This window comes from Limulus polyphemus, unplaced genomic scaffold (genome assembly GCF_000517525.1).
Source record: "Limulus polyphemus unplaced genomic scaffold, Limulus_polyphemus-2.1.2 Scaffold2914, whole genome shotgun sequence".
Taxonomy (NCBI): domain Eukaryota; kingdom Metazoa; phylum Arthropoda; class Merostomata; order Xiphosura; family Limulidae; genus Limulus; species Limulus polyphemus.
The window spans coordinates 130,221-147,126 of NW_013668524.1; the positions used below are offsets into that span (position 1 = coordinate 130,221).

Sequence of the window (16,906 nt, forward strand, 5' to 3'; positions counted from 1 at the left end):
AATTAACTTAAGACTGGTATGCACACATATGTTGAAGAGATAAACTTTGATCTTAGCATTTTGTGCTTTTATCTTTTTTTAAAAAGTATCATTTGAGGGATTACTAAGAATATTAGTTATGACAACAGAATGTTTCAGAACATAATTGTGTTTCATAATAGTCACATTATTATGTCATTTAATTATAATTTGTAGGTGGAAATGATTAGGACTGTCATCAAAAAGGAACTTCAGCTTCCAATTCTAGAAATTTCAGACCCAGAAGCAACAATTGATGGAGGGGATGTATTATTTACAGGTAAGGTGAATTTTCTGAGTTAGTTTCCAGTCAGATAAACTTTTGAAGCATATAGGTTTATAATATTCTTCCATATTTTATATTTTATCTGTCATTTATATTACAGTAAACAATGGGTTTTATGCAACTTAGCAACCAGTGGCACTGGAGTATGTCACTTTTTGAAGTGTCTTTGGCCTGATTATAATCTGAAGAATATCAACTCAGAAATGCTATTTACCTCTCTGCACCTTGCGTACATTTTCCCTCTAGCTACCACATTTCTACATTAAGCTACTTTAAACAAAGTATGCCAAGTAATACAAAAAAGCAAACAGAAAATGAAGAAGTACCTGTTCCTCATCAAGGAATGAAATGCCAGAAACAAAGACTGGAGTGGAAGAGCTGGCCAAAATAGTTCACATGTAAGGCAAGCTCAAAAGAAGGCAAAGAAACAAAATGACTAAGGACCTGAACTGGAGAAGAAAAAGACAGAAGGGAACAAACCACCTGATGCAAAAAAGCTGACTCATCATCAGCTCACTTGTTGGTACACCAAGGTTCATCAAAGCTCAATAAGGTTGTGGAAGTTAAGTTATCCATGATGTCAAAAGTACCTCACCATAGAATGAAATCCAAGACCTGTCACGTGCAGGTGAGTGCTCTTCTAAGTGAGCTAAAAGAATAACAACTGAATGTCAGGTCCACTGAGTCAGTTTCAAAAAATGCCTGAAAAGGAATGTATAGGCATTGGGATTCAAAATGATTCAGAGAAAATTTGATAACAAGGTGTCAAACCACTGACGACTTGGGGACAACAAAAAGACAGGAATGAAAGCCAAGTGGGGTGGGAGACAAGTTTTATAGCTCCTACTGCCATCAAAGAAGACATCACATCTTGAAGATTATGAAGATGTAAGGGATCAATAAGAAGAAGATAGAAAGGAGAGCAATGAGAAAAAAGGTGTGGAGTATGAAAGAAGAGAGAAAAATGATAAGAAAGAATGTGCAGAACCCCAGGATCACTAAATAAGGAAGAATGCAGAAAGGTTATGTGCAAAAGGAGGGCACTGATGAGACCAGAGCCATATCAGATAGCTATGTGGAAGGAGGAAAATGAAGAGAACAAGGAACAGAAGGGGGCAAGCCCAACATGACTCTCGAGAATGGGAGGTAGATAAAGATACCCATGGACCAGTGAGTCAGAAAATCATGGGGACAATAGAAGATTCCAGGTAAGCAGTCTAAGACTAGGATTCAAAGGAGTTAGGAACACACCCAAAAACCAGATCTGTAAGCAAATGGATAGGACAAAGGTCCCAGATATAAAAGGAAGGGATGCAAACATCCAACTGAGAATGGCTGGAGACGGCTTGAATGGGTAATGAAGAAAACTTTAATACAACAGCAAATGTACAATGTTTCGACAAGGTTTTCTTCATTACCCATTCAAGCCGTCTCCAGCCATTATTAGTCTCAAAGTGGGTTCCTCGTCATCGAATTTGAATCCAACTGAGAAGATACCAAAAACAAAGAAACCAGGTCAAAGTAGAGACAAGAAAGGAAGATATGGAAACCAAAGAAAAATAGGTATCACCACCAAGATTACTGGGGTCAGGAAAAGGAGCATCAGTGAAGAGTTGAAGGGTGAAGATAGAGTAAAGGTAGACAAAAATACAGATAGCTGGAAAGAAAGAGAATGAGGAGCACCTTGAGCAGATGGAAAAGACATAAGAGAATAGGGACCAAGAAATATAAAAGGGCCAAGACCTAGAGCTATAGTGAAGAAGTCACAAAGATGAGTTGGACAAAAATTGAGGGACTTTGCAAAGTTGATGGCAGAAGGAAGCACATGAAGTAAAACATACAAAGAGACAGTGTGATATACAGGTAAAAAAAATAGAATATCACATATCTGATTCATGAGAAATATCTATCTTGGATAAACACAACATGGGAGAGAGGGCCCAATGTAGACTGAAAAAGTAGTCCATCTAGAATTAAAAAACAATGAGTAGAGAAGCAAGAATCCTCAAATGTTAGCGAAAGTGCCTTCAATACCAAATTCTCCATGGTGCAAATAAGCAAGAGAAAAGGTTGAACTCAACCCATGAGGGAGTTGAGGAAAATTTCCAAGTGTACAAGAAACTGAGTGGGAATCAATACAGATTCAGAAAAGTAGCTCAGTCAGCCCAGGTGAGAGGTCACTCAAAGAAGATTGGAGTTGCAATAGTTAATTCCTGGTGAGACAGGGCCAGGAGAAGCCAAATCACCATATAATAATGGAAATGAAGGTACAGAAGATGCATGTGCCAAGCAAAGGAATGCATGATCTGACTGAAAACATAAGGGGCCATCGCTAGACTGATTGGAAGGTCAAGGAATTGAAAGACAATTATTGGGGGCAAACTGCAGGAATGACAGGATACAGAATAAATGTAAAAGAAGGCATTTGGAGTCCTGATTTTGCTTGGTTATTCACACATGCATTCCCTTTAATGGGCTCTGCGGAATCATTGGCTCATGTCCTGTGTTCTCTTATCTGCCTTATCTTCCGTGCTACATCTCTGTCATGTTGGTTGGATTCTTCCAACATATCCCAAGATATACCACTCTCCCCCCTTTTGCCCAACTTGCATTTTTACACAGAGGAATGTGTGTACGTTATTAACAGATTGCTAAAAAGTTAAACCTGTGATAACATCAGGGATTGTGGGTACGTTATTAACTGATTAGTTATAAGTTAAAGCTGTGATAATATCAGGGATTGTGTGTACATTATTAATAGATTAATTATAACTTAATGCTGTGAAATTACCAGGGATTTCATGTACGATAATAAGAGATTAATTATAAGCTGTGATAATATCAGGGATTGTAAGTACGTTATTAACAATGCTATAAAGTTGTAGCTAGTTTTGGATAACTAATATTAATATGGATGAATGAAATGTTTAATTTTATATTTAACTTTTTTCTCTAGGTCGGGAGTTTCTTGTGGGTCTTTCAAGTCGTACGAATGAAGCTGGGTCTCGTGCTTTAGCAGCAGCCTTTCCAGAATATCCAGTTACACCTATTAGAATAAAACATAAGCTTCACTTGAAAACTTCGCTGACCATGGCAGGACCTGACACTTTGTGTGTTAGTGAAGAGCAGGAGAGCCAAGATATTCTCAAGGTATGATTTCTATTATATCAGGTATTCACAGTGACAATCAAATTTTAACATCATTTTTGCTTTCTGTTTAGATAGACCCTGGGGTAACCAAGGGGTTAGCATTTATTAATAAGAACTTCCAAAAGAAAGTAAAGAAGAATTTATATAATAATATGACAACCACACTATAGCTGGAATATTCAGTGCCAATGAGTTATTTCCCTCAATACCAGGCCTTTTTATGGCTGGCTGGGATAGGACAGACATAGCATTGGTTGAGACAATGCTACTTATATCAGCAACTACACAGAAAGAAGATAGATGAAGCATCTACTGTCACCACCAAAGCTCAAGAAAAAAACCGCAAACAAGACATCAAGCCCCTGCAAGTGTCAAAAGGCAACATCTCGAGTTTAGGTTTTCAGGAACTGAAGGAAGCACAGAAGAATGACCCTTCACTGCAGAAACTTTGGTACATTGCCCTGGAGAAAGTCAAACACAAAACAAAGGGGAAAGATACTTATAGAATAGAGGACCAGAAGGGAGTTCTATAACAAATCTATCAAGGTAGTTATACTGGGGAAGATAAAGAGATCATAGTACCAACAGAATACTGGGCTCAAGTGATGAAGTTTGCTCATACATCAATTGTGGGAGGACACCTAGGAACAGAGAAAATGGCAAACAGAATCACCAGTAACTTCCATTGGCCAGGAGTCATCGAAGATGTGAGTAGATTCTGCAGGTCATGTGACATCTGCCAAAGGACAATACCTAGAGAGTAGCCAAAGTGCCAGAAGGGAAGATGCCTCTCATAGAAGAGCCATTCAGCAGAGTAGCTGTGGATTTGATCGGGCCACTAGTGCCTGTGTCTCACAAGGGCAACTGGTATGTGCTGATGGTAGTTGACTATGTGACACATTATTCAGAAGCAATAGTACTGGGGAAGATGGATAGTAGCAGAAGCTCTCCTAGAGATATTTTGCAGAGTAGGCTTTCCTAGAGAAATCTTGAGTGACAGAGGGACCTTGAAGTGTCTGAGAGGTGCACATATTATCTTTGTTATGAACTATGATGAACTGTTTTTCATCCTTGTAGAGATAACGGGAGTCACAATTACACAATGGTTGTCTGGCAAATCTGGCTGATAAACAATTGTTTAGGATGTTGAAAGTCTATCAGTAATATAAATGAATAAGTTCAGAGCTAAACTCTCATGTTTGCTTTAGTATTGGAATTAATTATTTTAGATATCTATACTTTGTTTGGTACATTCAGTTAAATAGCTGTACAGTCAGTGTCAAATATAACTCATTTTGGCACCTGGATCAGTTATACTGACTACTGTGAAGAGATTAAGGAATTGCTCTTTTTCAGATATTTTATCAATTATCAAAAACAGAGTATTCAGTATATTGCTTATCTGAAAACTTTAACTTGTTTAATATATGTTTACCTTGTAAAAATTAATTTTTTTTCTCTCTCTCTCTCTCTGACAGAAGATTGAACAAGAAGCATCCTTCCAATACAAGACAATAACAGTTCCAGATGGTGATGCTGCAAACTGCATCTACGTTAATGGGACCTTGATTCACTTATCAGAGTTTCCAAACAGCACTAAGGTATCTTATAAGCTGTCTTATTCAGTCTTGGCACTTCACAATAAAATAAGGAAGGATATTTGGTTAACACTTTACTTAAACTTGTAGCTCATTACAGTTTTTATTCTATATCTAAGCTTTCACTTTCTGTAATTTCCTTTTGATAATTTATTAGAAGTAATGTTTGTTTTGTACATCAATCGTTTCTCACTTATATTTAGTTAAATAGCAAAATTAGATTTAAAACTTTTTTGAATCATAACAGATTAAAAACATGAAAAATGATAATACACTTTATGAGTGTTAACATTTCATAATCTAAAAAGGTATTTCTGATAGATACCTCCTTACACAGAATAGCTGTATCCCTTATGCATCTGCCCATGAGACTTGCATGCCACTAGCCTTGATCTAACTCTCACCTAAAATTCACGATTACTGTGAACTGCACAAGTGCATGATGATGTAATGATGCAACAATAGCCCTCCCCCAGTAGGAGGGCTACATATCCTCCCCTTAAGCAATTACACTCGAGTATCTATTGAAAATACATTTTCAGATTAGAAAGATGTCAGCTTTCAGTAAGATACCTCAACTCTGCCCACAGAATAGCTAGAATCCCACATTGAATTGGTAAAGGGGCTGATGCAAAATTCTAAACCTAGAAGAACTCCCTTCAGTAAGGGCTTGAAGAGGTATAAGCTCATGGAGTGTGACACCTGATGGCAAGGGCTCCATAGAGGCACACCTGTGGAAGACCGCATCTCGTGTACCACACCGATGGTGCCATCACTACCCTACTTCTCACCACATTGTTCTGAGCACAATTGGTGGGGAACTGTCCAAGGTCCACCATCCCAGCTTCTAGGAACTGGTATGTGATAAGGGTCTACTGTAGGAGGGGAGGGGGAATTCACACAAGGGAGACTCAGGGAAGTGCCCATATCCCCAACCAGAAAGGTCTGCTACTGGAGGTAGTGCAATGGGTGACTGTGAAACTATATTTAAAAGCCAGCAAGCACAAGCCAAAGAAAATGGGCAGTCACTTCCCTGATGGTGTTTTTTTTTCATGATAGTCCATTGAATGGAATGATACCTGAAGAAGACAGTCCAATGTTCTGTGAAGACATGTAGTATGTTCCACCATAAATAATTACTTTATTATGCTTATAAATCATTGTTTGCCTACTTATTATTATATTAGCATAATGTGCTTCCTTATTCAAGTAGAACTTTCTAGGCTTAATTTAATGTCATCTCTCCCCATAGTATATCAGTTAGATTTACAACTTCTAATATATAGAAAAGCCAATGCCTTTTGATAACAATGCCTTCCAACAATGGCTTTTATGTCATGTCGCTTAGCAACAAAAGTATAACCTAATATTGTTATTAGTCTATGTACTGAAAGTATAAAATGAAATGTATAAGCAACAAAACTGGAATGACATTTGTTGATTTCTTAATTTAGAGTCTTTATTGATTAAAGAGGTTTGTTTTTTCATTTAAAATGCTGGTGATGTAACAGAAAATACCTTAATTCAAAAACAATTTAATTTTAAAATTGGATCGACATTTTTACATTCATGATAAATTTTATGCACATGCTAAAACATATCAACCTAATAACCCATGTGAATCTTCATATTCATTACTAGCAAAAGTAATGAAGAAGAAGATTTATCTGCATTAAAAAAGCTTGGTTTGCATAACAGCACAGTTATTATTAATCTGATAAAATAAATAGTATAACTGTTCTTTATAAATTGGAGAATTTAAATAAAGTTGATAACATCTTGAGTGATTCAACTAAACTTGTGAAGCTTCATCATGATCCTAATGACACTAGAGAAATAAAATTGCGAAGATATCTACTCAAATTAAAGAAAGATAATGTGCTACCTAAACCACAATATTCAGAAATTAGACCATCAAGGATTGTCTATGGCTTTCCTAGAATATATATAAAAAAGGATGTCCATTAAGATCTATAGTTTTAAGTACTGGAACTTATAATCATGCTATGGCAGGTTTTTAGTAGGTTTTTCTGAACAAGTATATAATATCACTATTTCATAAACTTTAAAAAACAGTTCTAAATTTTCTATAGTTATGCACAGACTTATATATTAAATAACCATTTAAAAGAGATATACATACCTAAATTATGGTTTTTTAAAGTTAATGAATTTAGCAATTAAAGAATCACACTTTCTGTTCTGTGACAATATTATGGTCACATTGATAATGTAGCTATGGGTTCTACATTGGTTTCTTCTTTAGCTAGTAATTTTCTTTGTTTTCAAGAAACAATGGTTGGATGATTGTCCACAGTTTTTTTAACCCATTATATTATTGGAGGTATGTAGATGACACTTTTTGATATTTTTGAGGACCCAAATCATATTCCTCAGTTTTTGGACTATTTAACAGGAAATATAAAAGTATTAAGCTTACTGTTGAACATCAGTAAGACAAAAATACATTATTACATAATTTTGATGGTAACTTTGAATGTGAAGTTTACTATAAGAATACATTTACTGACCTTTAAATCAATTTTACAAGTTATATACGAAATGTGTTTAAAGAAAACAGTGAAGATTTTATCATATGGTCAAACATATAAAAATACTTATATGAATTTTTGCACAAGGGACTGTACAGTATCAGAAATTTTCTATGCAAAAATAACTTTCCTATTTATCTTATTCATTGAAACTCTAGAAAGCTTCCAACATAAGAAATACCTAAATGTCCAGTATATTTATACTTAATGTTATAAACTATATTTATTTATTATTGTAAGTGGTTTGTTAGCCAGATGAAATGCTCATACATACATGCACGCATGTGGATAAAATAAGTAATAATATCCAGGTGCCCACCCTCAGGGTCCACTTAGCATGAGTGCAAAATTTCAGGTTTCTAGGTTCTTTTCTCTTGGAGCTATGGCAGTCACACACACAGACACATCCTTATATTATTACAGATTAAATGAATATGACAGAGAACATAATGTTGATTTGAAACCACCACTCTAACAGGCTCTTCAACCTATTATATTTCTAAACTCAAACTAAGTTGTTACATTACTTTTTTATTTTAGTTATTTATTTGCTGTATCTAAAAAAAATGTTTCTGAAGTATTTTTTTGGAAAACTATTATTGTTAAATTTTCTCCACAAATTGCATTTGCAGGTGTTTGAAGAAAAAGTAGATTTCAACAGAATTGCTCTGAATATAAGTGAGTTTAGAAAAGCAGATGGTTCCCTCACATGTCCTTCTATTGTCATCAAGAAGACCAAGTAATTAAGAAAACTAACAAAAAGTGGATTGATCAATGTTCATCATTTTATAACTAAATTTTGTTGGTTCATTTGTTTCTGTTTGAAAAATGTTTAAGATTCTAGTTTGGTGGAAATGTTTATACTATATTTATCCTTAAAATTTTATTTTTAATATTTTAAATTTCTTGTTTGTTTATTGTGTTAACTGGAAATGTGATATGCATTGCACTGTGAAACTTGTGACAGTTTAATTTTTTATGTTTATGTAGAGAAAATCTTTCCTATCAAACTTGGTGCTGTTGTTGTAATTACATAGCCAGTATTTTATATTATACCTCACCTAAATTAATACCACTTATTAAATGTTTAAGTTATTAGTAAAGGAAATTACTGTTTTAATTAAATACAGAACTGAACAACACTTCTCCAAACATTAAAAATCTTAAAACAGTAATGGAAATTTAACTTTATGTTTCTGCACACTCACACTCAATGGTATATACTAAATTTTCACAATAAAGATAAAAGATTAAAAACCAATTTAGAAAAAAGTACTCTTTGAAGCTTTTGACATTTACTATTTCAGCATCATATTATGAAGTAATCACTCAAAAAATAAAAAACAGTATATTTTTGAGGAGAAGTGACCTGGTTGATAATGAATTTCACATGTGGTTGTACCAAGATGACAATGGTCACACACACAGGTATATGTTCCATTGTGTCCTGTGAACAAGTGATTTTCTCTCCAACAAATTTAAGTGAAAATTCAGTTTTGTGTAAAATTGAATAACAATTCTTCATCATATGCTTAATCTATTTATATATTTATACTTGTATATAAACAAAAAAGTTACTATTGATTAAACATTTGCTTACAATTGTTCATTCTATGCTTAATCTATTTATACTTGTATATAAACAAAAAAGTTACTATTGATTAAACACTTGCTTACAATTCTTCATCATATGCTTAATCTATTTATACTTGTATATAAACAAAAAAGTTACTATTGATTAAACACTTGCTTACAATTCCTCATCATATGCTTAATCTATTTATATATTCATATTTGTATATAAACAAAAAAGTTACTATTGATTAAACAATTGCTTACCATATGGTATGACCACTATTTCTATTCCAAGGGACCATATATGGGTGTTCTTGGTATGGCCGCTATTTCTGTTCTAAGGGACCATCTATAGGTGTATTTGGTATGGCTACTATTTCTATTTCCAGAGACCATATATGGGTGTACATGGTAATGGCCACTCTTTATATTCCCAGAGACCATGTATTGGCACATTGGTTATGGCCACTATTTCTATTTTCAGGGCCCAAATACATGGTATGACCACTATTTCTATTTCCAAAGATCATATATGGGTATACTTGGTATGACCACTATTTCTGTCCCCAAGGACTATATATGGGTGAACTTGGTATGGCCACTGTTTCTGTTCCCAGAGATCATATATGGGTGTACTTGGTATGGTCACTTTTACTGTTCCCAAGGGCCTTATGTGGATGTACTAAGTATGGCCATTATATCTATTGTATAGGAAATAAAAGCTCTGATGAATATCTTGAAAGATCAGATGCAGACAATTAATTCAGTGAATTATAATCAGAAAATGACTGTGAAGGAACCCAAAGTGAGAAGCTTAAAAAACTGCATGCATCTTATGAAGTACAGTGATTATACCTTTGGCTACATATTTCAATCTGTAAGCTAATGTTTGGATAAGAGTTTTCCTAATGAATCCAGTGACATATGGTTTTTCGGACATTCTTCAATAAAATATATAATAAATCAGTCAAATATAATATCTATATGTTGTTGTTTTTTTCTCAAATTTCCTGGAAATACAAAATATTTTATTTCAAAAGGGTAAAAGTAATTAAATGCTCATTACAATTCTGTTTAAGTAATAAATAATAAACCTGCAAGCATACAGATATAATATAGTTTTAAATCTCAAGACTTGCAGGAAAGCTTGTGTAGTAAACAAGGTAACTTCTCAAAATAGATCCTTTTTAAAGTTTCTGACTACATCCTTTGTTCAGGATTCATCATATAGTATATAGCCATCTACATAATGCTGAAAGTGGATAGTAAATTGAAGTCCTATGAATTGAGGATATTGTATATAACATGAAGTTACCTGAAAAAGACAGTATGTCTTGGTATTTTATATATATGTGGTATTCATACAGTCAGCACTTCATATTCAGGTTTATTTCAGTGAAATATTCCATACTTCTCTACCCTTCTAGAACTAGGCTTTCCACCATAACACGATATGTAGCATGGTCCCTTAGTTACATTAGGTAAAATATTGGTGGCCTCTGAAGCAAACAAAATATGATTTAATTTTTACGATGCATAATGGCACTTCAGTGCTACTTCGTTTCTCAGAATAACAGAATTGACCCAGCCACAAGTCTTCACAGTTTCCAACGACATCTATAAAAAAAACAAAAAACAACCCGCCTCCCAGCCCCAAGCCACTTTCCACTTCAATCTCACCGAACACCTTAGTAATTGACACCTCCCCCGATCTCTACCAACCTGACGAACCTTTCTGTACCTTCCGCCCAATCACCGAGAACTCCACGCCTTTACCACCTGCCTGGAACCAGAACCTGTTCCACAATAAAACCATGGCGAACATCAGGTGACTCCACAACTCATTCAAAAGCTAATCAAGCCCCAGCACCGGACTTCCCCTTGCCTTCCCTACTTACTTCTTCTCGCTAACCGGGCACTTGTAACGGACTGGTCGTTACCAGTGAAGGTGGGTTTTCACGGGGTACTCCCGTTTCCCCCACATTAAATTCTCGGCATAGGATTTTTAGATCCCCGCCGCCCTGATGGACCATCTGTCCGATATCGGCCGTTTAGTTTAGTTTAGTTTATTTAGCTCTTCACTTTTTATTGTTTACCGTTACTCTCACGTTTACCTTTCTAAATTTACATACCTTGTCTGCATTAATTTCCTGTTTTCTCAAGTTAAGCCCATGTTCCTAGGCCACGCGCGGGGTGAAGGAGGATTGTTTAATCTTCGAGCGCCCTAGATTAGTAATTATTTCTTCGGAAATAATTATTTTTAAATCTAAATAACTGCCAGAAACGAACGAACTATTTGTTAGTATCGAGACTGCATTGACTCACCAGCACGTTTCATTAAGTCATCCTCTGTGACCATGAAAATAATGTTAGGCTACAGATGTGGTTTGCAATGTTTAACAAGCTTCCGGCGTTCAAAACCGTGTTGTTGCAACAACAGCCACGAAAATAGGCAGCAAAAGACGTCAAATAAATCTGTCTTTTTTTTTCTACTGCGGCTGGGTGTTCCCTAGCAGTTAGCTTATTGTGTTACAACTCGAAGAATCCAAGGTTCGTGTCGTGATGCCGCTGAAAATCCTCATCTTTTTTAGCTGTGACACATTATAAAAGTGACAGTCAAACTCGTAGCTGATATATATAAGTTGAGAATAATGTTACTTATCACGAAGTGAGTGAACTAGAAAAAAAAAGTTAAAAAAAATAAAAAGGAGATATTATCAGATACTATTTTTACTTCAAATTCGGGTGTTCACAGACAAATATTTTCCAATGAAAAAAGGATTGCCATTTCCAACTGAATAGCATCCTACACGCTCGTGTACTAAACGGATAAGTAAGAAAACCCTAGGATCAAGTATAGCTATCCATAGTTTTAAAACTAGCCACAGTGAATATAGACAGGCAACGGCATCCAGTTTTTATATACAATAAGTGTTTACCAATACCAGGTTTAATGCAAAATACTACTTTATTATCATTTCGGGGTTATGTAAATTATTTGCTGATGTTTTCAATTCAGTCTGATTGTAATAGAATAATAATAATGATGATAATGTTTTGTAAGACTGATTAGATCAAAATACTTGCCCGATACAGTGATCAGGTGTATAGTGTTAAGGCAGTTCTAACAAAAATAAAAGTTTTTTATCTCTTCACTCATTTTCCTGTTCATATCTCTCTAATACGAATAACTATAAAACATCACAAATATATCAAAAAATATATATATAGATATTTATGCACACGCGCATATATATTTTTAAAGCATGACTGTATACGTTACCCCGGTTTGTACATTTGAAGAGTGATACTCTTTAATTCCTGCTATATTGTATACTTAATTGCCGATAGAAAATAACACAGATAGTCCCCCGCTGGGACAGCGGTAAGTCTTTTGGATTTACACTGCCAAAATCAGGGGTTCGATTCCCCTCGGTGGACACAGCAGATAGCCTGATATGGCTTTGCTATAAGAAAAACATACATACAGTTTCATTAAATTTTCAAATAATGATAAATATATATTTTTTCTATAAAGCTGCTTGTGAAACAGTACGTTGGTTACGGGATGAAAGAAATACATGGTGCCCTAAGGAGAACCTGATCAATAAGGTTGCTTATTTTATTGTATTTCATCCAATTTACCCGCTGTGGCTCAGTGGTAAGTCTGAGGGCTTATAAAGCTAAAATTCGGATTTTGATACTCGCGATGGGCTCGAGACAGATAACCCATTATGTATTTTTGTGCTTCATTTCAAACAAACAAATTCATGCACTTTTCTCATGTGGAAATAGTTACGTGATCAACTTGAATTTCCTACGCCATCGAATTAGCGCAGCATTTTCAGAGCTGAGCTAGAAAGAACACATTTCAGTTGTCAATGTATGCAGTGGTGTGGGAACTATTTCGAACGAATCTGACTTTACAAATATCAAAATTCTTGAAGTTTTGCACACATCTAGAAGAAAAGATCATGAACCCTTTCATTCAGGTTGTAGGCAAGTAATCAAAGTATTTTTAGAGAAAATATTGTAAAATATAACGTGTAGTTCTGTTAGTATTGATCACAAAGTTCCAAACAACTTATGGTCAGAGTTTATACTTCTCATCAAATTCTCAGGAGATTTACTTAGGAAGTTCGTGGTCCATTGTGAAAAGTCCCGAAAGTACTATTCATTTTTTCGTCGAGTTTCTAAGTCAGTTGCTAAGACTATAATAACTACAGAAAATAAGTGTGAAAAATATTTCCAATCTTTTCACACCTATTTCCTATGTTTATTTTACTGTTAGCAGCTGAAGTAGAAACCTTTCGAAAATAAAGCAACGAATCGTTGCTGTTGGCTTCCCGGCTTCGAAAACACAGTTGGGTAGGGTTTATCGGCTTGTTAGTAGTACAGCAATTGCAACAAGTATCTTATTAAGTACTATATAAAAGTTAGAGAAAATATTTACGATATAGCTGTGTACAATGTCTGATCCAATCCAATAAACTTGTTAGGTATTTGAATGTTAGTTACCTCTCGATGTGGTCAGGATTTAGTGGTATAGACGTAAAAGTGTATAAGAACTTATGAACAACCTGTTTCCTATTTAACCATACTTAAACAGTAACCAATAAATGCTTAGTTAAAAACACCACATGCTTATCAATCACAAAGTTTATTTTGAGTAGTTTGTGTAATCGTACTTTAAAATCATTCCCAAAGGTTCCACATAAAGATTTTTTACAGGTAAAATACGACGCCAAACACTCTAATAACAAAACATGTAACTTTCATGACAAGTTATTAGGTACTTTTTGAAATCTAAAAAACTCACTTTTATGTTTCAGTCTACCTTGAGATAGGATACTGCGTTTATTTAAAAAAAAACTATATCCCGTAATCTCGCAGCTGCGAATCATTTCGGTACATTATATCCCATGATTCTGTGCAGCAATCAATATCGCAACACTACAGGAAGGCAAACAGACTTATACTCTTATATCTATTATTGCTCTGTGCGTCAAACGGATTGCGAAATGTGGTGAATTCACTTGATAAAATACTGCAATAAAACAAGTTATGTTTACCTGTCGTCCTATATACAAGTATTCTGAGGTATGGCGAGTTTGAGAATTATTTATTGTATAATGATTAAGCAAGATATTTTTTTTTACTTGAGGAATTTAATGCTTATTATTACAAAGGAAGTATTAAAAGAAATAAGAATAATACTAGTGATTAAAACAAAATAAACTAATTTAATCTGTAAGTTTGGTTGTTTTTTAGGTTAAACCCACAGTAGGCTAACTGCTGTATCCTCCTCGTTGAATCGAACCCTGGATTTTAGTGTTATAAGCCCGTAAACTTACCGATGTCTCACCGAGGGACTAAGCTGGAAGTGACCAACTAGAAGTTATAATAAAAACTGTATAATCATAATTTTCCTGATGGTACTGGAGAAATCTTAAAGCACTATAGTTCATTTTACAAGATGAAGAGAGCACTTGTCTAAATATTGCTATATAATTTTAAAAAATGCACACAGAATAAGTCTAAGTTATATCTATCTGTATAAAAAACGTTTCGTGTGTTATCTTTTTAAACATGTATATCTCATAATTAAGTTATTCATACACGGAATAATATAATATTTTCAACTTGTTGCTTGTAGTCTTAAAAATGATAGAAATCCTTAAATAGTCAGAAAACAACAACAGCAACAAATAACACTGGCAATCTTTTTCATATATTTGTGTAGAATATTTATAAATAATACATAACGATTATTATTGCAAGTATAACCAATTATTTCTTATTTAGAATAACCCTCTTTAATTTTCAACGTGGTCTGTTATTGTGCTGAAAAGTTTCGCCCCCTAGTGGCACAGCGGTATGTCTACGAACTTAAAACGCTAGAAACCGGGTTTCGATACCCGTGGTGAGTAGAGCAAAGATAGCCCATTGTGTGGCTTTGTGCTTAATTACAAACAAACAAACTAAGATGTATTTATGATAATTTTTACTTTGATACGTTTGCATAAATTGTCAGCAAAAAATGATTGCATGAGTAGTCCTCCGGTGGGTCAGCAGTAAGTTAAAGGACTTACAACGTGAAACTCCAAGGTTCGATTCTCCGCGGTCAACAGGGCGCAATATAGCCTATTGCGTAGCTTTGCTCTAAACAGCAACTGCTTATGGGAAAAAACCTTTGTAGTGTGAAAAACAGAATTTACAAAATAGTTTCCTTTAACGTATTTCCTTTTTTAAAAACAATTTTGAAAAATTCTTTAAGGAAAAAATGCACTGTTGGTTGAACATTTCGATTAAAAGATATATTGAAAATATATTGCTATATCAATAAGAAATATTGAAACTATACCTTCAAGTGAATATGACATTGTGATTTTTCCAAATGAAAGTAGGATTCTAGCTTTCAGTTCCCAAATAGTACATTCTTTGAACAAGCAAACACTCTCACCAATTCTCAGTGACATTTACATAGAATAATTTAAAATTACAGCCGTACAGACAGGTACCATAATACCCAAAATATGGAAGGGATAATACTAAAAGTTAAAGTGTCATGTTAAACTTATATTAAAGTTTTTCTTCAGTACCCATTTAAGCCGTCTCCAGCCATTATTAATACTAAAAGTTGGTCTTCAGTCCCGGTTCCAATCTATTTACTTTTGCTGCTGATATTTCTTTTTAATTAAACATTTATTTTTTAGTTGATGAAGAAAAAAGGTACTTATTTTCATTTTTAGAACAACATGAAAATTACCCAAAATCCAAGTTTAATTTTACTTTAAAAAGTAAGAAACATGCTAAACATCGGTCTTGGTTCCGTTTTATTACTTGGCACACATTTTTGACACCGATACATGTGGTGATATAATTTCATTTTTTAATATCAATGTTTTAGTTCTTTGAAATATGGACGTTTAACAAGCAAATTTACATCCAGCAATGAAGTGGAACTAAGGAGCTGGAGGGAGAACAGCTCGTCCGACAATGCATGTGTTACATGTATTACTTTCTCTTATAGGTGTCAAACTATATAAATCAATGGTGTGCAACTATAATCACTATAATTAATTACCTGATTGTTAGTTATTTTAATTTAAATCACGGTTTTATAGTGTTGCTGTTTGATATCTGGGCATAAAATTGCGGTGATATTCTAGTTATTTTGATATATTTTAGCCCCTCTCAACTTTGAAAAGCTCTTTATCCTACCATTGTTCTACAGAAGAATGTAGCAACATTGTTTTGGTGTGTTTTTGTTTTTATTTCATTGTACCTAAAAGTCAGTCCCGGTTCGGAATGTTTCATGTTTCAATTTATATTATCTTATTTTCTTTCAAACATGTCAATACAAAATATTGCGTGATAAGAATATTCATTTGTTCATCAGTCATCACTAACCGTAAAGACTGCAGACAATTTCTGTTCATATTTTGCTGGAGTTAAAAAAGACACAAAAATCTAGACCGACATGATTACAAGTTGATTTCAGTTCCGACTTATCAATAAAAATACCTTATCGATAAGACCTTTCGTTGAGGTGTTAATTTTGGTCAATTATAATAATGAGCCTTCTGTCGAAATAACGTTATATGAAGGTATATAGGCTTAAAATTACATACACCCTTGTAAATTATTAAAGACTATTCATTTTATTACACAAGATGTAACGAGCAATGTACATGAAAGGTAAAAAGCTAAGTTCTGAATTTTAT

The 16,906-nt window shown here is 34.2% G+C and overlaps 1 protein-coding gene across 1 annotated transcript in view; it reads left to right on the top strand.

The window, feature by feature from the left end:
• LOC106468203 (N(G),N(G)-dimethylarginine dimethylaminohydrolase 1-like) overlaps window positions 1-10,156 on the top strand; it is a 16,039-nt gene extending 5,883 nt beyond the window's left edge. The window contains 3 exon segments of the mRNA XM_013928616.2: window positions 3,261-3,454; window positions 4,933-5,055; window positions 8,237-10,156. Coding sequence (XP_013784070.1) covers window positions 3,261-3,454; window positions 4,933-5,055; window positions 8,237-8,347 — 428 coding nt within the window. The 3' untranslated portion in view covers window positions 8,348-10,156.
• The last annotated feature ends 6,750 nt before the right edge of the window (window positions 10,157-16,906 follow it).